The sequence below is a fragment of the Drosophila takahashii genome, chromosome 3R (genome assembly GCF_030179915.1).
Source record: "Drosophila takahashii strain IR98-3 E-12201 chromosome 3R, DtakHiC1v2, whole genome shotgun sequence".
Classification (NCBI taxonomy): Eukaryota; Metazoa; Arthropoda; class Insecta; order Diptera; family Drosophilidae; genus Drosophila; species Drosophila takahashii.
Window position 1 is genome coordinate 24,989,325 of NC_091681.1, and position 26,806 is coordinate 25,016,130.

A 26,806-nucleotide genomic window follows, 5' to 3' on the forward strand; every position below is an offset into this window, starting at 1 on the left:
AATCTTGAATGATCATTCCTAAATTTAATTATTATTATTTATGGGCATTATAAAACAGCAAATGACTGATATTTTCCCAGGGCAATCGTAAATATATAAACATTTCATCCACTTACTTGATGCATAGGCTGCTCCATTACTTTGTCTGTATTTAGTCAGAGATAGGAGCGCACTGGCACCTGCGGATGCAGGGCCGGATGCACTAGCGTTGCATGCTGCAGGGCAGCTGCTCCTGGCAATTCAGCGGCCGCGGCTGCCGAATAGGCTAGCGGATGATGCCATAGCTCCGGTCCGCCCGGAAAGAAGGGCCCACCCAGATCTGTGAGTCGAGAAGAGAGATAGTATGGTAAATCAGATGACAGCTCACCTAAGTGGGGTACTATTTGAGTATTAAACACTGGTTTTAGTTGACAAAAATCTAAATGGTAAAAACAAGAACGGTTTCCAAAACGAAACAACAAAAAAAATTAATTAACAAATTATTTTTTCATATGTTTAAAGTTCGTTGTCTCAGTCTTTTGTTTTTTTTGAATGAAGATTAGAATTTAGCTAGAACGTTATGAGCTTTTAATCTTTAGGACTTTAATGCATCTTGGTTTAATAACTATATAGAAATGTTAGACTATTTTTTTAGGATCTCTAAACTTTATCGGCACGTTTGTCAGTACTCTCCTTTAGCTCTTTGGCTTAGTTTCTTCGGTTTTTTTACGGTAGGCGTGTATGGTCTTTGTGTTTCTGAGCGTGTGTGTGAGTTGCACAAAGTGTTACAAGTGATCAAAGTGCAGTACATTATAAATAGATGTTGTAGTTATTGTTGCTGTAACCTAGTAGGGAATATATATATATAACTCAATAGCGACTCGAAGTATGCAGAGATAACAATTTCTTATGATAGATATAGCATACAAAAGTATTTACGATACATATTTGCTGATATATATATTTGTATATATAGAGTTGTGTGCACTTGAAGCAAGTTAGGTTTCGTTTTGTTCAATTCAATATTTAACATTTTCAACTGCTCAATTGTTGGATAGATCTTGGTTTATCAGTGTGTGAGTGTTCGGTGTGTTTGGTGTGTTTTTCGTGTGGCTTTGTCGATAGTTAGGAGGTGCTCGAGTACGCCTTACGTTCGGATTTCTTGTACCCTTAAACATATTATTGGTTTTTCATAAATATCAACTACATACACAAAAGGAAAACAAAACAAAATCAAAGAAATTAGCAGCTGCCGAGTTCTCATTTTGGTATTTGGTTTTTCTTTTGATTTTTTATTTTTTTTATTTTTTACTTACGTCCAGTGAGTGGGTGCATCAATGCAGGATGTGAGGCTGTTGTCGCTGTATTGGGCTGTGGTTTGGGTTTGCTCACTTTCGTGTTACTCTTGGCGAATTCCAAGCGAATTGTTTGGGGCATATCGGGATCGAAGCGTACACCCTGCTGTAAATGATCAGATCAAAATACAGCGGTTTGTATTTTCTAGTTTTTTTTTCATGTAATTTATTCTTTCAGCAAAGTTCAAAAGTTTCGGAGGGGATTTTTCAAGTATTTCTTTTGCAACAATTCGCCAAAAATAATTTTGAATGTCGCGTGAAAGTAACGTTTAAAAAAAATGGTGGTAGAAAATATGTTTCATTTTTTTTTTGAGGAGCTATTGCTTGAGGTATTTGGAACGGGAAACATTCAACGTAGATTTGGTATTGCATGGTGCCTGCTCTGTAATCTGAGTTTTAAGTAGGTAGAGGGTTCGTGGGAGCTGGTTTTGGCTTTGTGGGTTACTATTTGGGAGGTCTTAAAGAGGCAGAAATTGGTTTTAGTGATCAAAAATTTTGGAAAATTTCATTAAATATAATATGAAAAAATTTGTTTTCAAATATTTGTTCATTTTTGGTATGATGAACCCCAAACAACCAATGGTTTTGGTTTGTTATTAATTATTTAGCACCAAAACAGTATGATTTCTTTCAAAAGTTTTTATGAAACAAAATGTAGATAAACCGAAATAGAGAACCAAGAATATTTATTTTTAAAAACAATCCTTTTGCTGATCCCAAAAGTTTGGGTTTCTTTTAAGGCGAATCTTATGTTACTCGTTATGGGTCGTCAAAAAGTCCAGGGATCATTACTAGTAATTCCTAGGAGTTTTAGAGTGCTCTTTCAAGGGGGCAAGGTGGCTCCTAGGGGCGTGGCAAGGGGAGGGGGGGACATGCACCACAGGCTTGAGACATTGCTTTCATTTGGTTGCTTTTCTGGTTGTTGGTGCTTTTTGCTTTTGCCATTTTTGCAGATTTTGGTTTGCCAGAGATGACGGTGTGTGTGTGTGGGTGTGATGAGTGTACCAGTTTACGTGTGTAGTTGTGTTCTCTGCGTGTCAAAGAGTTTCGTAGAATGAGCAAATAAAAGGGAGGGGGATGCAGATACCAAAAACAATAAGACAACTCAATGAGAAGTTAGAGAGAGACATAGAGGTATATAGAACGATAGAGAGAGATAGAGATAGAGAGAGCGGGACAGCGAAGGCTAGACAGAGAGGGAAACACTTAATGCGATTGGGTGAAATTTAAAAGTTTCGTTTCTTTTCAAATGCAAGCACGTGTTCGTGTGGATTCTTGTTGTTTGTTTGTTCGTTTTGTTTGCTATTGTTTTTTGTTTTTTTTTTTTTTTTGATTTTCGGGTGATGCAAAAGGAGCTTGAGGCTCGATTTTTGAGCTGCGGCGTCGGGGGCCTAACGGTATTTAAGCCAGGCAATACGAGTATACAAGTATTTTCATATTTTGTAGGTTCAGTACTTTTTTCGGTGCTTTACAATTTTTATGTTAAAAGTGTAAGTTTCTTTTTGCCGTCGCTGAGAATAAATTTTTCGGGATTTTCATTTTGTCGTATTGCACAAAAAAATTGCTAAATCATGTTGGTGTTCTTTCGATTATACAACGCTTAAACATTGATTTAGTTTTAATAATTACCTGTAGATCCTGTTTAGCTGCCTCAGCTCCAGCTCTTGTATGGAATGTCACAAAGCCAACGGGCTGTGGAGAATTAAAAAAATCAATTATAAAAATTGTAAAGTTAAAACAAAACAAAAAATAAAAATGTAATTTTAAAATGAATTTTTCTATTTGATGTTGTACTTACCGATGCAGTTTTGCCATTTTTGCTCGTTACTTTCAAAAGAGATCCTTCGTAGCCCTGTTTATTTAGAAATTATAAATTTAAAAATAATTTTCATTTATTTTAGACTTTTAAAAACACTCACCTCGTAGGCTCTGAATAACAAATAAAGCTCACGCGGCTTGGCGTCCATGGGCAAACCGCTGACAAAAAGTGTGCGAACCTGCAAAAGTGGCAAAATAGATAGAGAATGGTTAGATGATTGCTAGTTCACAAAAACCAATTTCCTATGATTACGTAATTAAGTTGAAACTGTCACGTTGTTCCAGCAAAAACACAAATACAACCTTCAGCCTCAATTTTCAACTTCAAATGTTTGTAATGCGCTTTGTGTCCTGGCCCTCTCTTTCCCACTTTGGCCAAAAAGTTCATGACACCATCCTAACACCCCCTTCTCGCCCCTCCCGTTCCCCACGCACATGACATTACAGAGGGGGTGGCAAATGGGGGTGGCTGGGGGTCACATGTACATACTGATAATGAAACCAAATGGAATAAGCGCCATAAACGCTGAATTCATTATGACAACGCCAGGGACGTGACTCTAGTCGGTGGAAAGGGGGGTGGGTTGGCAAATAAAGGGCGGATTGATTCCAGGGGCGGATAAGGGGGTGAATGAAAGAAGAACATTACAGGTGAGTCAGGTATCCCAAGCCCCCCGAAACTTACATGTGTGCTGCAGGGACTAAATGAGTCCCCAGCACTGACAGCTTTTTATTTTTAACACCTAGGCGAAAATGTTTGAGTTGAGGTGGCAAGCGTTGCTTTTGAGCGATGTGAATGGGAATGTGTGCAACTGGGTTAAATTCCCACCTCTTCTGTTTATTTTCGCTCTTTTTCGGCTATATTTTTTGTGCTGAGCAGGTAGATTTACTTTGTTGCGGTTCTCTAAAGCTTTAGCGTCATTAGCTTTAAGAAATAATGAAAAATGTTTTAAGAGAGAAGTAAAGCATTGCGGCTAATAATATAAAAGGAACTTTAACATGATGGTAATAAGATAAGTAATTATAACAATTATTTAAAGTTAATAATATCTGAAATATTTCTTTAAATTGTTGCTTTTATTAAACGTGCTCATATAAACTATTACCTTTATAAAATATACAACCTTCTTAATAATGAAGTTTACATTTTTCCGAGCAACTGACTTTTTCTCTGCCCTCCAATTTTCATCCCCTTCCAGCTGACGTGTTGTGTTCAAAATTAAAACGTGTTCTATCATGGCCATCTACCTTCTTTTTTGCCTCTCCTGCTGTAATCTACTGCAAACTCTGTCCTTGTGTGTTTTGAATTTGGTTTTATAAAAATAGCGATACAAGTTTGCAACATGTCACGCATATTGTCTAGAACTGAAGTTCAGGATGCAGGGGTGAAGCTTACATCTTATATCCCTGGCAAAAATTCAAGTGCAGCTGGAACACAGGATAAGAAAAGTATTTGTCCGCTGTCCCCTTTCTAGACATTTTCAAAAATTAATTAGGAAAAGTCCTGCCTCAACAATCCTCAAACCCCAGCGAGAAAGAAACACAAATTTTCGTTTGGGGGAAAAGAAGAAAAGCCAAGGTGGTTGACTGAGGGGAAAGCCTTAGCATGGTCAGTTAAATAGCAATTTAAATTAATTTTTATGCAGTAAGCGGTTGGCTAATTGAAGGCAATAATGAGTCGGCGGCGGAGGAGGGCAAACGGCCAAGAAGCAGCCTAATTAGGGAAATTCAGCGGACTGGTGTCGGGGTTAAAGGGCTTTCCCGCTAATGGCAATTGAAATGCAATTATTAAATGCTCCGAAAACAGTGTAAATTAACTTAAGGCAAGTGGGGGAAAAGATGTTGAAGTTTTTATTCATTTTTATTTGAGTTGAGGCTCTGCATTTCCCTTCTCCCATCCCTTCCACATCTCTATCTATATTGCTTTATCTCTGACTTTGTCTGGGAATGTGAATTTTGGCTTGTGTGTGCTTGTGGGCATTGCGGATAGACATTTAGTATTTTGGCAACTTCAACTGCAATTGCAACTCCAACTCCGGCGGCCAACTCTCAACTCTCAACTTCAAATGCAAACTTTGGCTTACACATGCAAGCGACATAATATCGAAGCACTGAGAAAAAAGTGTGTAGACTTTTTTGAATTACTCTAATAATAAAACAGTAAACTGCATCACTCCATTTTTAATTATTCAAAAAAAGCTAGTAGCAAAACTGTGGGCTGTAAGTAATTTATTTAATTTCAAAGTTATTCTCTTAATTAAATCTCGCAGTGTTATCCTGTTTCCAAGTTGGTTTCTCATGCTGATTTCGATGCTGTGGGTGTTCGGTTCCCGTATCCGTATCTGTATTTGTATCTGCATCTGTTGTTGTTGTTGCTGCTGCACTTTGCGGGTTTGTCTAACTCTGGTTGCCAAAATCCATTTAAATACAGCAAAACTGTTGTTTTTGTTGCTTCCGCTGCTGCTGTTGTCTTTTGGTCAACCTTACAACTTGGCTCTGATTTTGGCTTGCTAAACATGCACTCCCCCCTTTTTGTCTGACTCTCTGCGTGTTTGTTTTTGCTATTTGCGGTTTGCTGTTTGTTGCCAAGAAGTTAAAGACCCCGCTGTTTCCCCGCCTCTGTCTCAGCCATTTGCCGCAATGCCTGCCACGCCCCTTCCCTCCCCTTTTGTCAGTTTATATTCCTTAGCCAAACTTTGTTTATAATTATGCTCGATTCCATTTGTTGTTCTTCCCGCAAATAAATGTTCTAGCTCGGGTGATTTACTTGAATTTCCAATGCGTTGCGCATACGCAGCGTGGGCCACAGGGGATTTTGTGGTCAACAGAGTGGCTGAGAACAAGTCGACCTTGTCTTTCAACATTGTTGGGGCAACATAAACAGGGAGAATAACAACGTTTATAAATCAGTCGGTAGTCAAGTGTTGACTTACAATAATTAAGCATGACAGGGACACACACACATATGCACAGCCAGTCACTTACGCCCATTAAGCGCTGACGTGGGCGTGGCAATGGCATATAAAAGCAAACAATTTGCCGGCCGAAGTAGCCTCCAATCACTTGAACGTGTTGCAGTCGACGCTAAAACTATTTAGCCTCAACAAATTTACATATTCCCATGTTGTGCGGCCATAAATGAGAGGGGCTTTTGAGCCACTTTTAAGCTGATTTGTTGCTGATTTTTATCGCTTGGCGGCATTTCCACAAAGCAAACAGCATCGATCGGCTTCAATCGCTTTTATTTTCTATAAATAGTTGGCAATTAAATTGCAATTGATGTATGCAAAAACGATAAACTAGCTTATGGCGATGTCCATTGGAGAAAAATGGGCGAATAAAAGAGAGATTGATTGATGTTGATTTATTTCAAAACTCATTTGGTTTCATTATGTTGCAAATTTAGTCAGAAAATATGTATATTACTTTTCCAGTTGATTTTTAATAACATTAGTTCGCCCATTATATGCTTACGTTTAATTATACATTATTCAGCTGATTCCTTTTAAAACAATATTTGATTGTGTAAATATTTGTCGCCACTTAAATTGGTGGAACGTGTGTGCATAATATTTCTTTACTTTTGCATTGTTTGATTTTATTTATTTTAGTTGTGTTTCATTTCGGTCTTTCTACTGTTTCATTAGAATTTTTATTCATGCTTCATATAAATATTAAATATTTGTCATTGATTTTATTTATTTATTTAATTTATTTAAATTTGACTGCTTCTTAAACTGGTTTTCCTTTGGACCATAGTGGGCTTTTTGTTTCCATAATTTTTTTATTTTATTTTCTTGTCAAATCGGGTCAGGCCAAAGTCTTTTCAACAGTCTGCAGTATAGTTTTCAATGCCTCAGATTTTTCTCGTTTTCTTTACTTTATTCTGTTCTACCCTCGACTGTTAGCCAATTAAGTCGAGCATTTAGTCAACAAAAATGCCAGCGGCTAAAAGTTTATGTTACAATTTGTTATTGTTGTGCTGTTGGTGCGGCTCTTGTTATTGTTGCCAGCTACTTGTGTTTGCTTAGCTTTTCTTTGCCTTCTCTGCTTTCTCTGCTCCTTTCTTCGCTCTCGGCAGCGGAACAACAATAATAACAATAATAATAGTGGCAACAACGCCAGCATCCGAGGAAAATCTTCAAGTGTGCCGCAACAGCAATTGTTAACAGTATACCGGGAAAAAAATCGATCAATTAATAATTATTTTATTTTTTTGGTGTTTAGATTAATTTTTAATTTTAATTTCTTTCCTAATTTAATTTGTTTATTGCTTGTATTGTCTGTTGGCAACTCTTAATAATAAAGGGAATTATTTTTATTCTCTAGAATATTTTTCCTAGTGTAAATTACAATTGTCGTTGCCCAGAAGAATACTGCAATGAGAGAAAAGAACTGCAACTAAATGAGTAAACCGAATGAATGAATGCATGTGGCTTGACTTTTGTTGCCAGCCATTGTAGATTTTTCCTTTCTTTGCCATTGATGTTGTTGTACTTGCTTTGGCGCATTTTGCATACAAAATGTGAACTGAAGTCGGTGAAAGGATAAATAAGAATGCCAAATGGTTCAGTTTGCCTGTCTCTTTCCAGCATCTCCATTCTCTAATGCCGTCTCTGTCGATGGTGCATTCCTTTCGCGTTGCCACTGCATCACAATGTTGGAAACGTTTTGTATTTTCCTAGAGATTTCCCCGTTTTGTTCGCCCTGCCATTTCGGTTTTTGGCATTTAGCTCACGCGTCTGGCCAACATCGCGTATACGCGATGTGGATTGCTGTTCCCTCGCCGCTCCGCTCAATTAAGCCTGGTCGAGGTTTTAATCTCTTCGCAATCTTGGTGCTCTCGTTGTTGTTTCTGTTGCCTTAGCCTTGGTTTGTTTTTATTTTCCTTTTGGCTTTGGCTCTGGCTTTCAGTTCCCAGCTTCCAGCCATTGTTTAAGCTTGTTTCTTTGCCTCTCCCCATCCTGGCTTATTTATTTTCTTCGGGCGCATTTCTTTTCTTAAACAAGACAATCTCGGGGGCGTTGCGGATAATTAGCGCCTGTCGCCATTCTGCATTCCATTAAAGTTTATTTGGCTGGGACAATTCTTTGCATAAGCTGCGCTCAAAACTAATATTTTAATTGTGATCCACAGAGAACCTACGAAGTTTATGTGTTTCAGCTTATTTTATAAATTAGCCCAAAATCAGAATGGAAAATTGTGTGTGGGATAGAGATAGTGAGTGAGATAAATAGCTGAGGGCTAAGCCACGCCCCCACACAAACACATCGCTGGGACTTTCCGTAGCTGGCAACTTTTGATTGCAAATTATTTGCGACACACACAAACTCACAGGCACCGAATTTCATACACTGGCTGACAAAAGTTTGTTGCCAGCAGCAAAATGTACTTGTTGTTATTATCGTTGTTGTTGCTTAGCAGTTTGAAAACAACAAAAATTTATAACAAGATAAACCCAGGAAACCATTTTGCGACTGGGAATTGCTGCAGTTAAGGGTGGCGCTAGAGGGGTGGTGTGTGTTTCCCATGAAATATATAATATCTATAAATAAAACCCTGCTGCCCTTAAAAATGCAATGGCAGCAGCAGCAGGGGCAGTGGCAGCAACTTGAAAATTTTAATAATTAAAACTCATTAACACTTTCGCTTGCCATCGGACGGTGGCAAAAAGGGTTAAGCAGGACAGAAACAGCCCCTTGGCCGAACAAGGATTAAATAACAAATGAGCGATGACTTTTCCGGGGCGTATCCGTTGCATACTTTTTGGAGAGGGTGGTGCTGAAATGCGGGTGGCCAAAGCCAAGTTGGCAAGCTTAAGTGTTACGTCAGTTATGCTGGCTTATTAATTATGAACTGAGCCGGAGAGAAATCTTCTCCGCCAGCAGCTGCTGCTTCTAATTTATGAGATTTTCTGTAATTGCAATGAATAAACTACAAACTTTGGCAGGTGAAAAATATCCTTTCCAAAAAAACCGGCACAAGGCCTTCGGCACAGCGTTTAAATTAGCAAACAATTCAGCGTTTAGGCCAAGGTAAGCAAACAAAACGAATTGTTTCCGCTAGCGAAGCAGAAAGAAATGAAACCAAAGGAAAAACACAAACGAAAAATGAAAACCACGGCGACAAATGACAAAACAATAGGGAAAGCCGGAGAAAAGGATTTCTAAACAACAAATAAATTGCCCGACAATTTGACAAGAAGCATTATTCAGAGCAAAAGATTTTGAAGTGCTAGAGGAATAGGGATTAAGATAAATGACAAGATGAGGCAAAAGTTTCTACAAAGTTTATCATTGAGACATTAATTAACTAGCTGGGCTTTAATTAAATTGATATTAATTATTTGGTCAAGAGTTAACTCTATTTATGTAGTAGAGTGAAGTCATTAATTACTGATACAACTGCCATTTGATATATGTGTGTTCATTAGAAGAATTTACGCCCAACTCTGCCGGCAAGTAATTGCAAGCTTCGTGTCATCTAATAAAATGCATATGCGGCGTATACGTGATATGTGGCCACATATATATGTATCCGTACATGTAACAAGCATTAGCAGTAACGCTGGATAACTGTAAACTGCGTCGACATCAGTTAATTAAGATTGAAGTTGCCGCAGTGCCAAAAGCAGTAGCTTCAGCCACCGGAGTAGCTAATTTATTATGCCAAAAGTATGTTGTGGCAGGCCGCAGGGGTAAAAAGGAGATAGGGAGTGAGTGCAGGAGAGAGAGGGAAACGGAAAATGGAAAATGGGAAAATTGTGCTCGGGCTTCATGTAGGTACAACCTTCTGTATACCATATGTATGCTTTGGAGGTGTTGAAGTGTAGGTGTTAACTGGCAGGTTTAGGGCTGATTTTAGTCAGTGATCAACAGCGTTCGGCTTCTACTGCTAATTATGGCCAAAACTTTTTCACCAACTCAATGGCAAGTAATCAAACCAGAGACCATAATTGAAACCTTGTTTCGAGGAACAATTTGGCCAGCCTTTGTTCGTCCTGCAAATATTCCCATTATTGAATTTTCGGGGCCAATTGAAAAGTTTTCCCAGGGCCATATTTTTGTTTTCAATTTGCTGGCAGGCTGGGCACAAAAAGAAAAACGAAACGAAATGGTTTAAGCAGGAGTAGATGCGAAAAACAGAGTGAAAAATCAAAACGAATCATCGCATTTTTGGGTCAATCACGGAGAGACGGCAACGTGAAGAGAGATAGAGCGAAAGGAGGACATGGATTACGTGCCTAGGATATGTCCTGTGCCCCAACTCCCCCCTCTTGTGCCAGATTTGAGCCATCTTTTTGGTTATCCTCGGGCTAACGAGCGCCCATCATCCTGCCTGCACTACTTTCGTTACTTTCCCGGCATGTCCTGTTCTGCTCCGATTGACCAAACAACAGGGTACGCATATTAAACACGCCCCTCTTCCCCCTGCTTCCTCCTCTTAAATAAATAATGTTGACCTAAGCAGCGCTGCGGCTTTTCAATCAAAGCCAGTCCAAAAGCCTTGCTTCGAGTGCAGCAAAAAAAATCGAATAAAATGAAAAGAAAAATCATTAGAGAGCTCTTCACAATTTCCTTCAATGCGGCTGTTTAATGATTCGTTGCGTTGCGCCAAAAAAAAATGGAAGCAGGAAAAATACATTTGCATTCCCTTGGCAAATTGATTTTGTTGTATGTGGCTGCTGATTGTTTTTGATAATTAGTTTTGTCGCTAGAAAACAACATTTTTATGGCACAAACAATTTTGATGATATCAATTTTTAAGCAAGTCACCGAGGACCCGAAGCGATAAAAACATTTTGCATCCTTGTAGGAGTTCATTTGGCATTTACCGCAAAACAACAATGAAATATCAACTGAATTATTGAAGAGCTGACAATTATCCAGAGCCTATCTGCTTGTGTGGTTCGCTGTGTGTGTCAGGATGACAATTAAACACTGGCCATGTGAATTGTTGTCAAGTTGTTTGGCCAAATGCTGCTCCACAAATATGTAATTAAATATTTATAAATGTTATTTACACATTCGGCCAGGTTAAGTGCATTTCGGGTTTGGGCCAGGAATTAATATATGTCGCTGGCTTGGGGACGCTTTGTGGCCAGGATCTGTCCATAACTATTTGAATTGCTGATTTGCCATTACACAATATAAATATCTAAAGTAAACACAATTCTGACAGATAAACAACGGAAAGAAATTCCAAATTGTCCGAGACAATAAACAAAGAAGTTATTTGTATTTGCATAATTCAGTTGCTGAGCCAAAGGAAAATGGAATATTATAATGAAGTATATAATTTTCTTATTATTGATTTTGTTTTGTTCAACTTTTGGTTTGTTTTATTTACTTTTGCAACCTATTGAAAGTCGATAAAAAAATGCTGTATATATTTTTTTTTTGGGTTATTAATTTATTTTTGATTTTTAGTTATTAAACAAACACCAAGAATCTCTTTTATTTGTTGATTGCCGACTTTATTTTTTCATTTTAATTTATTTTGTAAATATTTCTTTGATAGTTTGGTACTTTTGTCATTCAGTTAATTACACTGTGCAGCATTTTTAGTGCTTTTTAAATTTACCTCGATGGATGCTATATTTTTGGATTCGTTACGAATTCCCAAGTTAAACTGCGTTTTCAAAAAAGTTCCCCGACGCAAGGATTCTCAGCAAAAGGCCCTCAAAGTTCGAAAAATGCTGAAATTGGCCAACTTTGCGGAGCTCTCAGAGGCAAATGGATGCATGGTTTGATTCGATGTTAAAGTTTTTTAAAAGATACACCCTTTATCTTTTAAACCCCATACTTAAAAAATGTTTAAGATTTTTTTAAGGCAGAAACAAATTCTAGAAAACATAGTCATAATTTTTTTTGGAATTTATTTCTGCCTTAAAAAAAATCCTAAAATTATTTTATGTATGGGGTTTGAAAGATAAAGGGTGTATCTTTTAAAAAACTTTAACTTCGAACCAAGCCATGCATCCATTTGCCTCTGAGAGCTCCGCAATGTTGGTCAATTTCAGCATTTTTCGAACTTTGAGGTCCTTTTGCTAAGAATCCTTGCGTCGGGGAACTCTTTGGAAAACGCAGTTTAACTTGGGAATTCGTAACGAATCCAAAAATATAGCATTCATCGAGGTTAATTTTTGATGCTGCATAGTGTTATTTATCGTTTGAATATTTAATTACACAGGAACACAAAATTAAACTTTGTGAAATTTCCACGAACCATTTCAAGTTTTCCATGATATTTGGGTGCTCCTGAGTAAAAGTCCCATACAAAATTATTTTCCATCACCTACAGGTTCCGCGGTATAGCTAAGAATACAAAAAACCGATGTTTGCCGACATTTTGAATTACGTGGCCTATATAATTGGACCAACCTTTATTATTTTCGGTAGGACCTACTCTCAATACATCAAGGCATTCCTAAAAAATAGTCCCCATTGTGAACCATTGCCCATGTCTTTGGAATTCGACGCCAAAGTTGAAAATCCCAAAATTGTAGAGATTTTTCTGATGGAAAAACAATTTTGAGGATTAAATCTTGAATGGAAGTAATTTTAACTATTCATTGTATCTATTGTTCATTGTATGCTTTAATTTCGGTTTAAAGCGATTTCATGAGAATATTTTTTATTGGATTTATTATACTAATAAAACCGTTTTTTTTATTTCATTATCTACTCCTAAATGTTGTCAAATTTTAAAAAAGTCAAGGCATCCTACAGAATGGGAGTAAACATTTACATTTCTCTGTGTATGTTCAGTGAACGTATTTTAGTTTCTTAGTTCTAGAGGTTGCCATGACTTATTCAAAATTTGACAACATTTAGGAGTAGATAATGAAATAAAAAAATCGGTTTTATTAGTATAAAAAAACCAATAAAATGTTCTCATGAAAACGCTTTAAACCGAAATTAAAGCATACAATGAACAATAGATACAATGAATAGTTAAAATTACTTCCATTCAAGATTTAATCCTCAAAATTGTTTTTCCATCAGAAAAATCTCTACAATTTTGGGATTTTCAACTTTGGCGTCGAATTCCAAAGACATGGGCAATGGTTCACAATGGGGACTATTTTTTAGGAATGCCTTGATGTATTGAGAGTAGGTCCTACCGAAAATAATAAAGGTTGGTCCAATTATATAGGCCACGTAATTCAAAATGTCGGCAAACATCGGTTTTTTGTATTCTTAGCTATACCGCGGAACCTGTAGGTGATGGAAAATAATTTTGTATGGGACTTTTACTCAGGAGCACCCAAATATCATGGAAAACTTGAAATGGTTCGTGGAAATTTTTGGCTGTGTACCTGTGTTATTTGTGGTTGCCTTCATTTTTTTAGTTTTAAATAGGGATGGTATTTTTCTGTCTAATTCTTCAATGCAGAATATTTCTTAAATTTTCCCTGCTCACTTCGAAGCTAATTTTTTTTGGCCACCAATTGTTAGCTGCTTTTTGTGGCGGTTGCTTTTATTGCCGCAAATTAGGCAAAACTTTTCGCCCTCCTTGTGTTCCGAATTCCAGTCCCTCTTTTCCGGTTTTTTTTTTCCTTTTGTCATTGTTGAGGAACTTTATTAGCTGCTTGGCAGGTGGCCAAGCGGAAACCAAAGGAATCTTAAACTTGCAGTGGGAAAATGTTGCAGCCGGAGGTTTTCAAGGCTCGATGTTCTGGGTTGGGCTTTGGGCTTTTTTGTTTTTCTTTTTTTTGCTGGCGACTATTTATAGAGGACAAATGTGAATCCCCTCGAAATGCGAAGGGGTACAGCAATTTTCACACTCACTTGAGCTGCCATCGATGTGCACACGCATCTGAAATCCTCAGTTCCTAACCCGCTTGTCAGTCACAATTAGCCGCTTGGCTAAAAATAAGGATGTGCGATGCAAGGATGTGGGAAAGGGGATGCGGAATAGGGGACAGTGCTTCAAACTGACTTGGGGCTAAAACGGGTTTGACAGCGTGTGACAATACACAGAAACCAACACAGCAACGGCAACAGCAACACACACTGGCAAACACTTCAGCTGGATAGCCAGCGCTTAGCATATATATTTTGTTTTTTTTTCCGAAGCGAAGCTACAGAGAAGGACAGACACACTTGGACACAAGGATTCAAGTGTCCTTCAGTCTATTTGGATACTTTGCATTTTCTACCGTTCTTTTTCCTTTTTTTTGTTTCGTTTTTTTCCGCTGCTGTTGTTTGCTAAATGTGCTCTATTTTTGAGCCCAAGAGTGGGCGGGTGAATAAGGCTAACACACACACATACACACACAGACAATGCCACTTTGGCTAATGAAATGCAAACGCCAAGGCAAAGCCATGTATTCGAGTGTGTGTGTGTGTGTAGGAGTATGAATATTTATATGGAGAGGAGTGTGCCAGTGTAGGTGGAAAATAGCTGGAAAAACATGGCTAACACTAACAAGAGAATCTTCAGCTGCCACATTAATATTTATGCTCGGTAGCTGCTTTGAAGCTGAAACGCATACCCGATTCATAACCGTTTGCCAAACGTTTCTCGCTTAAAGGATCTTAAAAGGAATTGCATAAAAATCTTTAAGGATGTTTAAACGATTTAAAAAATAAATATATTATGTTTAAAAATATATTACATGAGTTTCAAATTTTGATTTATTTTATTTTGCTAAGTATTTTCATTTTAAAGCCAGCGTTTTTTTGAAGTATACTTCAAGATACAGATTTCGATGAATAAAACTAAGCGGATTACAACTCAAACGTAAACTAAAAAATAATCAAATGCACAAGACTGAATAAAATTAAATTCATACTTTGCTTCCATTTACTTTACCATTACTAGAAACATTTGACTTCCGTTAATTGGCCAACAGGCAACTGACATTCCCTTTAAACCAATAGAGGAGCCAAAGTCAAAGAACTTTAATTTCTTTCCAAAAGAGGGGTGTTCGAAAAACTTGTCGTCAAAGTTGAAAGGTGAAATTTTCCGCCCCTTGGCTGGCTGGCAATTTGATTTGCAAATTGAAAACGGAAATCTGGTTTCGAAATCAGCTTGGGGGAGGACTCCTTTAGGATCCCATTTCCTCTGAAACTCAAGTTAGGGGCTAGGGAGTCGATGATTTTAATTAGCGATTTGTTTGGGGAGCGGGCAGGTCGACAAGTGATTTATACGCTGATTTATTCATAAACTGCAACTTGAGGCAAATGTTTGCAGAGTCTGGGGAATACTTGATTGAGTACAAATAAAAATGTTGCAAATGCATTTGAAATACGGTGCGCATTTATTTATTTATTTTGTATTTTTTGTATTTTGCTCTTTCCGCTTGGCCATGCAAATTAATTGAAATTAATTACTTCATTTATTGCTGCATTTCTGAAATGGCCAGCAGCAGTGGAAATGTGTTTTTTTATGTAATTTTTTGTATTCCCCTCATTCCTTGCCAACTTGCAATTGAATTAAATTAAAATCTTCACGCACAAATGTTTGGCTTTAATTTTCGCACAATTTAATTCACATTATTTCGGTTATTTGTTGTAATTAACAAATGTGGTCAGCCGTTCAAGTGAAAGCTGTCAGCGCCAGAGTTTTTGTGAAGATTACTTAAACTTTTGTCCAACAATCCAAGCGCTTGAATTTAAAGGGAGGAGCGAGGGAAGTGGACAGATTCAATGCCAAATGGTCATCCAATTGAGTTTTTATAGCGCAAATATCGACACAAACAAGCGCGTAATTGAGTCTGCACTGCAGTCACATGCTCCTGCCCTTTTCCCGGATTTTTGGCCAGTTCAAATAGCATGAAAATGCAGCAGGATAAACAAGAATTAAGCGTCTGCTGGAAAAAGGTGGAAAAGCTGTTGTTTGGTTGGCAATAAAAACCAAATATAAAAATTTGCCATACGGTTTTCCTCTAAAGCACAAAACACTTTATGAAAATATAAGAGAGATATTTCGGGCTTGATAAAAATTACATTGAATATCTTTTAAAAAGGAAATTTATATTCTGGCTATAAAAAGTAGTAATAATATATTTATTTATTTTTAATAGAATAAGATAACCCTTTGCCCTACAAATATTTCCTTTTTTCAAGCACAACATTCCTATCTGGGTTTCATCAATTTGTCATCGCATATCAATTATACAGTAAAGCTTCCCTCTTCATTTGGTGAGTGTATAAAATAACATTTTTTACTGCCTGGTCGACAATCGCGATGACAGCTAGTATCCTCTGTGCATCCTGTTGCCCCTCCTCCTGCTGCCCCTCCCTTCATTTCGTTCTGTCAATAGACATCAAAAATGAAAATTGTAATGCGAACATTTCGGCAAACGCAACCGGGACTCATCGCAGCCGGAATTTGTCCGGTTCGTCAGGCAGTGTGGATATAACATGGCGGTGTATACCCTGCAGGAAGCTCTGTCCCGCCCGTTTGTTGTTTTTATGCAGTGGATCCTCGCCATTCCTGCGAATCCTACTCCTGCTCCTGCTGCTCCTGCGTCCTTTTCCATTTCTCTCCTCTGGTAGTTGGCCATATTGACAGCGGCAAATTCATTAATGTCAGAGGAAAGTGGCAAGTGGAGGGGTAGGAGGGGAACGGGGAATGGCAGGTATTGCTGAAGTTCCGACGAGGTCCTGCCGGGAATCCTCCCTCACTCCAATCCACCGCCTTCGGTAATCCAAGTTTATACTTCTGGACGCCATTGTTAAATGGTTTGCATGCACAGCAGCGAAAGGGCAGGGAGATTCCAAAAAAGGGAGTACTCCAGAGTGAGTTATTGAAGCACCACGCAGGATGCAGGCTGCAGGACGCAGGACAATGCGCGTAATGAAGTGACAGCTTTATTGACAAATAAATTCTGTTTGACAACACTCAACGTGGCCGTAGAAAACCCCGAAAAAGGGAAAAAACCTATTGAAAACACTAGCTTATATCCTCCGAACGACTGGTGGCCAATTGTGCAATTTGCTTTGATCTTTGGCTGTAAAATAAATTGCGTAAATATAACAAACTGCCAGAAGGGAGGCCAGTGCGAGGAAGGTTTCATTTAAAATTCAAATCATCAGAGAGTTGATGGGCCATAGAATAGAGTTGTGGAGTGGATTGGAGTGCCACAAACATTGCATCACTCAGCGGGAAATTCACACAAAAACAAACTACAATTGCTATGTGGTACTGGTGCTCTGAAAATGCAGTTGCAATTTCAGTTTCAGTTTGCGACGTGGCGCCATGAATTATGCAACAAATGTGCGGATTAAACACAAAATGCCGGAGCACTTAAAATGCCCCGAATAACTAATGCAACCAGGGTTAGAGGGATTTTTCGGGGGGTTGAGAGTGAAACGAATGCCAGATTGGCATTCACCATTCAGTCGACTCAATGACAATGCCAGCAGGGATAACTAGCAGAAAACCCACTCCGGAAATTCCATCTGTCTGTTGTCATTGGCCCAGAGAAGCGTCGAAAGACGATGCATCGACAGAGACAATTATAATTGTCTAAATTATTTAGGTAAATAATAAAATGCAAATGGAATGAGCACGAAAGCCCCGAGTGAAAACGAATGCCAGCTTAACACAAAGGAGCTCAAGAATGAGCAGAATCCTCGAGAGAATGCAGATGACTTGGCAACACAATCTGCCAAGTATCTCTGCTAATCGCATAAGTTGCGTTTTAATCAAGTTTTCATTAGATGGCAGACAGGAAGTCGCAATAGTGCTCTGTTCTGTAATTTATGGGCCTTAAAGTCAAGTTTTTCCAGAGCTTATAAAGGATTAATTTTCAGAGAAGCAAGTCGATTAATTTTAAGACCTACTAATGATTTAAAAATTTAACGTTTTCAATATACTGTAAAGTAGAGGGATAATGATGAATGATTATTACAAGATTTAAATATTTGAATTATAATACAATAATATTTAAAAAATTCGATTTATATGCTTGAAATATTTTATCCCTCTTTAAATCAAACCAACTCATCTTAGGTATTTTTTCAATATCATCTTTAGCTGTGTCTCACATGAACTTTGCGCAGAATTTGAGCTCAGTCTGGGATCATTTCCCACTGAAGTATTGTTTCAAGCCACCACATCTTCGTGGGTTACTATCAAAGTGAAAATCCTCTTGAAGCTGGGCAACTACAACCAAGTGTTCTCGCCGACAATTGCAAAACTCAATCTCGAACCACGAGATGAAGACATTTTTCATCCATGTGTGTGTGAGTGTGTGCGTGCTGGAGTGTTTAGCCCTGCATGTGTGTGCGTTTGGCCCAAGGATAAGGATTCTTGTCGCCCGGCGCGTTTGTTTGTTTGTTTGTTCGACTGTCTGACTGCCTGTCGCATTTTATCTTTTGCCTTTTTATGGGAAGCCATTTTTTTTATCGCTAACGTGGCTGAGTTGATAGACCACCAGCAGTACCGCCCTATCCATCTTGTGGCTTATCTTCCCCGAACGACATTTTGTAACCATTTTTATTGTTTTTGTGCCGCCATCGCCTGGAGTTTTGGCTTTTGTGCAGATTTATCTGCCTGTGGTTGGAGTGTCGGGGTAACTGGGGACTAGGCTCAATCCTCCAGCTTTGCGGCGATAAGAGTGCCAAAGAGCTTCGGGCTGGCCAAGCGCTGAACGATTTATTTTCTATTTGTTGCCTGTGAAATGAACTCAAAATTAAATCAAGCGCAGTAGCAGGAGGTGCAGTGGCCAAAAGAGTTCTTTGATTTGAGGAGAAGGAGGGGGAAAATACGACCCATATTTTCAGGCTCAGCACGTTCGCTCAAGTGGGCAACTACACACACACACTGCGCCTCATTGTCCTGGCAAACATCCCCCAAAATCCCTGCCCTGGAGATGCAGTAGCAGCAGCAGCAGGAGCTCCTGATTTTTATGCGATTTCTGGCTTATTTCACAAATTTCCCGCGCACACCAACGAACCGAAAGAAATGTCATCGGGGGAATCCGGCTGCGGCACCCAGTCACGTTTCTCAAACTCAAAGCGCCTCATCAATATTATGGCTTTCCATGACTTGTCCTCTCGGTGGGATATGGAATTATGATGCAGTAAATTTTATGTCAAAGCATTTTAAACAGGCACATATATAAATATGTATACATAATGCAAAATCAAATGGCAGCCGACGACATTGAGTGACAATGAAAATGCAACCAACAGCGGCTGCCAGTTGCATGTCGGGCTGGAAAAACTGAAACTGAAACTGAGCCGGAGCTGGGAAAACAAAGAGATCGGGAAAGTGCCAGTGGATTTTCTCGACATCTGACAGCAGGCGACAAAAGGCAAATGAAGCAAACTCTTAAAAGCCACAACAAAAAAAGCGCAAACCAGTCACAAAAAATTATGTTTCACACTTTTCCTTTTTTTTCTTTCTCAACGGGGATGTTCAAAATGTTTTCTTGGTAAGAAAGCCAAAGTGTGCGACATGTGCAAAACTTCTTGCACTTTTTCCTTGCCCAAACTTTATTGGTTTTTGCTGTGAAAAGTGACAAAAGAAATTTCGCCAGCATAAGCTGGAAACTTAAGTTTACTTCACGCTCGAAGCTCGCACATCCAAGAGTAATATATATCCCAACATCTCATATCACACACTCTTTCATAATCATTCGGAATCAATCAAAGGACATAACTATGCTCAGGTAACTAATGGCAACGTTCCTCGCAATAAGAATAAATGAGAAATGTGCGTGCTCCACTTGAAGCCACTCGCCAGATGAGGTGGGTGAAATTTAATCAAGTTTCCACGCTACACGATTGATGCGCATATAAATCAGCCTATATTAAGGCTTGAAAAAGCGGCCATCATAAGCGGCGTGTCAGACGTGGCGTATGCGTGATCTCCTCTAACGAGACACTCCAATTGAGTGTGAAGAGCGTTTCGTTAAATTACTTGATGGGCTCATAAAATGTCATACCCTTGTGTGATTATTCTCCATTGAGAGTGGGGGCTTTAAGAAAAATTCATTTTAAAATCAGGTGTCCAAAAGTATGCAGTAAAGTAAGAATGCCAGATTCCAAAAAAATTTTGCATACTTTTGGACACTCTTAAAAGTGTTTTGAAACCTCTAGTAATTTTGGTGGCTTTTTTTTTATTTTCTGCCTACTTTAAAATCCAATAAAAACACGTGTTGCCAGGGGTTTCCTGTGGTTAATTTCCTCACATTACGTATACGCAGTGGGCTGCCAGGTGATGCAGAATTCGATGCCGCACGGGGAAGTCCGCCGAGTTGATGGCATTTCCCAATCAACGCCAATCAAATCAATGCCGTCTAATGGCATTAACCCATCAACTTCAGTGTCAGGCTCTCCGGCCGCCCCCGATCTCATATTCCCATATTCTCATATGCATCCCCGATTTCCAATCGACTCCCTCTGCCGTCTGGCTGACTGAAGTTTTCCACTTTTGCACTTTGCGTTTTTGCCTCTCGATTCGTGCAACTCTTTTGCAAACTTTGCTTTGATTCGATCAGGAAATGTTTTGCGTTTTTTTCCGCCACCTTCCCTTCTTTTTTCCTATTTTGCGGCCGGCTGTGTTGAGTTCTGTAATTTCGCCAACAGGCAACAGCAGTGACCAAAGGGGCGTGGCAGGCATCAGAGCGGAAGGGGGCGAATGCCAAATTGTATTTGCCCAAACGTCAGCGACATCGGCGGCCAACGACATTTGCAATATTCAAAGGTAGAAACTCCGTTACATGGAAATCAGAAAAATCAACTTTTAAGGCGTCTTTAAGGCGATAGTTCAGTCCAAGAATTTGTATTTTTTGTCCGTTGGTCCGTAAGGTTAAAAGGACTGATGGAACGTGCCGAAATGCCAAATCACGTAACACCTCATTGAGCTCATTAAATGGCCACGCTGGGGTTAATCTTTAGTTTACTCCGCCGGCGACTCTGAGGCTGCCTTAAAGGTTTGTGAAATTTTAAACCGTTCGGTGTCGTAAAAGTTGTTTGCCAGAGCTTAACGACTGGCGTTTTCTTAGCCCTCCCAACACCATACTCACACCCACATAAGGCGTCCAGCGGCTCATGAAACATTAAACAAAACAACTTGAGGGGATGGGCTGTTTGCCTGTCATGTTATTGATGAAATGTTGTCAGGCGAATTTTTATTTTATTTTGCCTCATGATGAGCGGAGAACTATGGCAACGGCAAACAAAAGGCAGAGGCGTCAGGCGCCAAAAAACACATCAAATTTAAGGGGGTTCGGGTGGTTGGCTGTCGGTTGCCTAGCAATTCAGCAGACACGAAAATTTAATAGCCTCCGCAACAACAGCAGCAAACTTGATGGGCCAAAAAGTTGGCTGGGGGCAGGGTCGGCGGAAGGGGGGCTTAATAGTAAGGGGGATCGAAGGGGGTCGCTGTGCAACAAAATTTTCAACACTTGCCGGAACATGTCATGAATGCGAACATGAGGCGACGTGGCCAAAAAAGTCCAGAGCGATCGGAAAAGGGGGTATTTTTCGAGAGGGGGTGCTATATGGTTTACCCACTGGGCATAAAGTGGAGCACACAGACACGTGACAGGAACCAGCTTCGTGGGTTCCAAGTAGTTTGTCATAAAAAGAAGGCACAAATATATATGTACTGTGTATGTGGGACCCATAGCGGCAAACAAACGGCAGAGGGAGCGTTAAAATTATATATAATATTCCGAGCATATTGTTCTGCAACATTTTGGCTGGCAGCGAGAAAAGAGGAGAGTTCAATGAACTAAATACAAAAATTCAAAGATGATATTTTTGATATTTTGGCAACCCTTCACCGCAAGTTGTATTTCTTGTTGGCAAGCCGAGGAATGAAAATTTAATGCCAAACGCTGTGTGCAATTTTTAGCATCAAATTGCAATTAATCAGTGACCTAGTCAAAGGGGCCAGCAAATCTCCTTCAAATGCTGTATTTTTTTCTGTTTCTGGCTTTTTGTGCCACTTGTCTCCCTTCGCACTTGTGCAACATTTGCACTTGTCGACGGGGGAACCGAAACTGTTGACAGCGATAAATGTCCTCGCATTTATAATAATTTGCGACTAATTTATTGCCCGACACATTCCCTTCGCCGAGTTCGTTTCGGCTGATCGGCGGCGCATTATGTGCTTATATGCTTATAATGCCCGATGTATTTCGGTGGACTTACAGATGGACGCAATAAACGAAATTTATGTTGTACATACCTGCAACGAAAAGAAGGGAGAAATGTAAAATTAGAATTTTATTTGGACTTTGTTAAATTTATCGAATAAAAATGAATTTTTAAATATTTAATAGGATTATTATTTGAAGTATGCAGTTGGTCTTATTTTTTCTTTATCATCCTATTAAAAAGTTCTAGGAAACTATAATAAAAAGCATCTTGGCTTTTTCCAAGATTTTTCCTTACAAAAACTTCAAGTCGTTTAAATCTTCCAGATCCAGCTTCTCCTGAGTTCTCCGTATTTATGCACATTGTCGCATAAATCTTTTGCATATGCATTGAAATGTGTCTAATGGGAGTTAAAGTTGCCATAAATAAGCAGGAGTTGTGGCTTAAAGGGTAGCAGGATATTCAGGGGGGCAACAAGGACTTGTTGTGGCACGCACGTCCTCTCCTGGACACATGTATAACAACCACCGGGTAATAACTGTCCTCGCAGCTCGGCGATGCTGTTGCTTGTCCTGTTCGAGAGGGAGTCCCTCCAGTTTTCCCGACCCCCCAAACTCACACTCACTTCCCAAGGACCACCCACTGCTACTCAGTTTCAGTTCTCAACTCGGGTCCTGTCTGCCTGGCACAACATATTTTGTACTTTATGCAATGCGGCGCATAAAACTTTGCGCTTAAACCGTTCAGGCAAAAAACACACTGGCAGAACAGATGGGAAACTGAGTAATTTGACCATCTCAAGTATAAGGTTTGAAATTTTAAACAATTCCTACCACTCAAACTTGTTTTGGAAATTAAATTCCGGTTACAAAGAGACCAAAAATCATAAGAAAAATTGTAATATTGATAAAATTTTCATATTATGGTCTTGAAAATTTGTAGAATTTAATACTTATCTCAAAATATAAAGAAACAAATATTTGAGTATTTCAAAAATAAGAATCTGAGGAGGAATGTTTCAAATAAAATAATAAATAAATACAGAAACGTTATTTATGGAAATCCTATAATGTTTTCCTCAGTGGAGTGACACCGTAACTGACCAACGTCCCCAGATCCTGACGCGTATTATCCTGGAGACCCCACCCCACTCCTCCCCGGCAAGCAAGTGTCTCAACACATTTGGCACGGTTCGTTGGGGGCGCGTGACATGTATATGAGAAATTATACCGTGGACTGCCCCTTTCGAGTTCCAACACTCAAAAAAAAATTTTAGAAAATCGCCTATGGATTTGCTTTACTGGCGATTTTTTTCTATATTTCTGGAATATTTCTTGAATTTAATGAATTTTGATTAATTGGAAGAAAATTTTCTTTACCAGTAGAAAATTTTTTTATTTTAAAGAAAAAAATCGCCAGTGAAGCAAATCCATAGGCGATTTTCTAAAATTCAGGGCGATTCATTTTCTGAGTGAAGGATGGATGCATGTGGCGCACGCTGCTGTTTTCATGCTCGACTGGCGCCCCGCCGCCAGTTTCGCCTCGCATTTTATTCGATTTTCCTCTGCCGGCTACGTTTTTGCACCTTTTTCGGCTGGGGAATAATTTATTATTGTTGTTGGATGGATGGCTCTGGGTGGCAGCAACTTCGCCTCCACATTTTCCCATTTTTTCCTCAGCGAATGCATAGTTCTTACTTCTCGCTTGGCCACAGGATTTACTCGACTCCACCCCGTTTCTTTTGGCCCTTGGACTTTGGTCTCTTCATTCCGGGCTGAACATGTCGTCGTAATGAAATTATTTGTCAGCTTAAATGATTTTTTGCAGCTCTTTAAGTTGCGCTCCCTGAACTTTTTCATTTGAATCGTTCATTTTGACTTTTCTCGTTAAATATTTGATGATTTTTGCGCCAGTTGCCAGAATTGCAATCGTATATTTGTGTGGCGCTTGGTAAATCTCTGTGGAAATTCCAGCTCGCCACTCTCACTCGCAATCACTTTAGGCATTAAAATATTAATAACAATTTTGTGATGCATATTTTCAGGCTGATGCGCCGAGAGTCAACACCAAAAATAAAAGCAACAGTATGGGTAACGACAGGGAAAAAAGCAGTACGCAAAATAAATTGACAAAATGCAAATCAGCAAAAGGGGTAAAATGTGTTTTTCTATATCGGAACTTTCAACGGGGCATGTGTGACCAACGAAAGGCTTTGACACCGGATAAAAGTGATATTATTTTTTCTGATGAAATGACATTTAAGCCAGCTGTCTCTTAGGACTTTCAACAGAACCTTTCATCGAGATTTTATAAATATTTTGATTACTCTTCGGTTTTTTAATTGGAACTTTTAAGCTCAGATAAACTTTTTTAATATCGCTTGTATAATCGTTATATAAAAGATTTTTTCTTTAACTTTCAATAAAAATATGAATCACTGTTTTCAAGAACTGCACTTATTAATAGTATTTATAAAAATAAAATGAATTTAGAAAATAGTAAATAACAAAGTTCCAAAGTGCACTCTTTATTCGCTATATGAAAATATGTTTAATTTCCGCTTTACTGATGCTGCCATATGACTTTTGAGCCGTATCAATTTGTGTTTTTTTCCGTTGGATTTGGAAATGAGTTTTGCCTTTGGATGTTTAACGTAAACGACTTTATGGCAGGCCAATTGAGTCACCAGAGCCAGCGTTCTCAGAGGAGGAGGCGGTCGATTAATTGCCACCGATAGGAAATGGTAATGAGCCACGCCCCTTCCTTTCCCGACTCCCCAAACCGACCCTTCTCATCTGGCATGCATTGTGAGCAGCTAATCACTGTGAAATCTGCCCAAGCAATGATCATTGGACCAAAACGTGACATAATTTGGCCTCCAAAATGGGGAGGGGAAATCTAATTGATGTTGCAACTGCTGTTCTGCTGTCGCTGCTGCTGCTGCTGCTGCACCCTTCGTAATTAAAGGCTGCGCCCATTTCCTCGATGAGAACGCATTTAGACCATTAAACAGTATCTATTCATCCGCTTTTCACCCGTTTTTCACAACAGAAAAAAAGTGAAATTCGATTTGGATTGAAAACATATTTAGTTTCCATGCCAAGCGAATTTATTGAAAATCCAATTAGGAAATAATACTTTTGTTGCATCGCACGTATTTGCCTTGCCATCAATTACTGTTCGTTGCTTTTGTGTAATGTTTATTTTTATTTAACTTTTCATTGTGAATTAGTAGCCTAATTATCGAAATAAATCCAGCAAGTGACAGAATCTGGTTTCAATAATTAATAAATAACAGCCTTTTATGCTGTTTAAAGGCTAAAAAGTATGCTGAAAAAAGGGTTAAAGGCAAAGGGATTGGCTTTTCCTATTCACTACATTTTCTCGGCCAGCTTGTCATTAGTTAGACTTTTCATTGAGGAGCCGTATTGCATTCAGTTCTTGGTATCCTGGTATCTTGACTTTCCTGTCGACATCCCTCTATGCGATAAGCATTTGATTGGTTTCCCAGGAAACTGGGGCAAAAGGGATGGCCGGGCTTTATTAAAAATTCCATTACTACCGCAGAGAATGCGACCGAAACTGACAAATCAAAATTAAAGTGAACTGTAGTTCAGGGTAACTAGCGACAATGTTAATTGCAATTGTAATTGCACTTGCACACACACACACAAAAACACAGAGAGGAGTGAAAATCACGGCAAGGAAATCAGCTTTTTGCTTTTCGCCCTTTCTGACTGCCCTTTCCCTCTTTGCAGGTGAAATATGCGCTAATTAGTGTGCGCTCCGCACGGAGAATGGTGCAGAAATGGGGATTTTTGGAGGTTGGGGAAGGGATGGCGAAAAACTGGCGCAGAAAGGAATGCAATTCACTTGCGAAATATGCGAAAGCAAGAGGCAACAAATGTCTAACAGAGAGACGACAAGTGCAGCAGCAATGCCGGGCTACAATTGCAGCAGCAACAATAGAACAACGGCAGCAACACGAGCAACATCAGCAGCAGCAACATCTGCAGCAGCAGCAGCAACAACCATCATCAGCTCGAGCAGCAAACAAAAACCAATTACAATTATATCTGCGCTTGGTTAATCATGTGAGTCCGCCGGAGGAGCGGGCATTAACTGCTGCCGTTGATGTTGCTGCTGTAGATGTAGCTGCTGTAGATGTAGTTGCTGTTGCTGTTCGCATTGCTGCCTGTGTTCCGCTTCGTGGCCATTGTTATCGGGAAATCCAGAATGGGTGTAGGCCAGTTTACGGCAGAACGCGGCTTAAAAGGGTGCCACCAATTCAGGCGATGTTGCTGCTGCAGCTGCAATTGCCGCCTTTTCTTAGTTGGCGTTTACTTCCGCTCAATTTTAGTTTGGTGCAATGGATGGCGAGCTGAGTTTATCTTAAACTTCCTGTTAGTACGGGTGTTTTAAAAATGGTTACATTTAAATTGAAAGAAAGAATCAAAGAATTTAGGGTAATCTTGTGAGAGATGTTTCTTTGAGATTCAATGTTTTTAACAGAAAATGAAAATTCCATTTAATTTGTTGTTCGAATCGGTATAAAATAAAAATCCAATGTTTTTTCCAACTGAGCAT

The 26,806-nt window shown here is 39.2% G+C and overlaps 1 protein-coding gene across 1 annotated transcript in view; it reads right to left on the bottom strand.

Moving 5' to 3' along the window:
• Window positions 1-26,806, bottom strand: part of cpo (couch potato) — a gene marked incomplete at its 5' end in the record, with an annotated part of 55,413 nt that overhangs the window by 7,361 nt on the left and 21,246 nt on the right. The window contains 5 exon segments of the mRNA XM_017148094.3: window positions 117-319; window positions 1,296-1,440; window positions 2,964-3,026; window positions 3,133-3,186; window positions 3,254-3,331. Of these exon segments, the coding sequence (XP_017003583.2) occupies window positions 117-319; window positions 1,296-1,440; window positions 2,964-3,026; window positions 3,133-3,186; window positions 3,254-3,331 (543 nt within the window).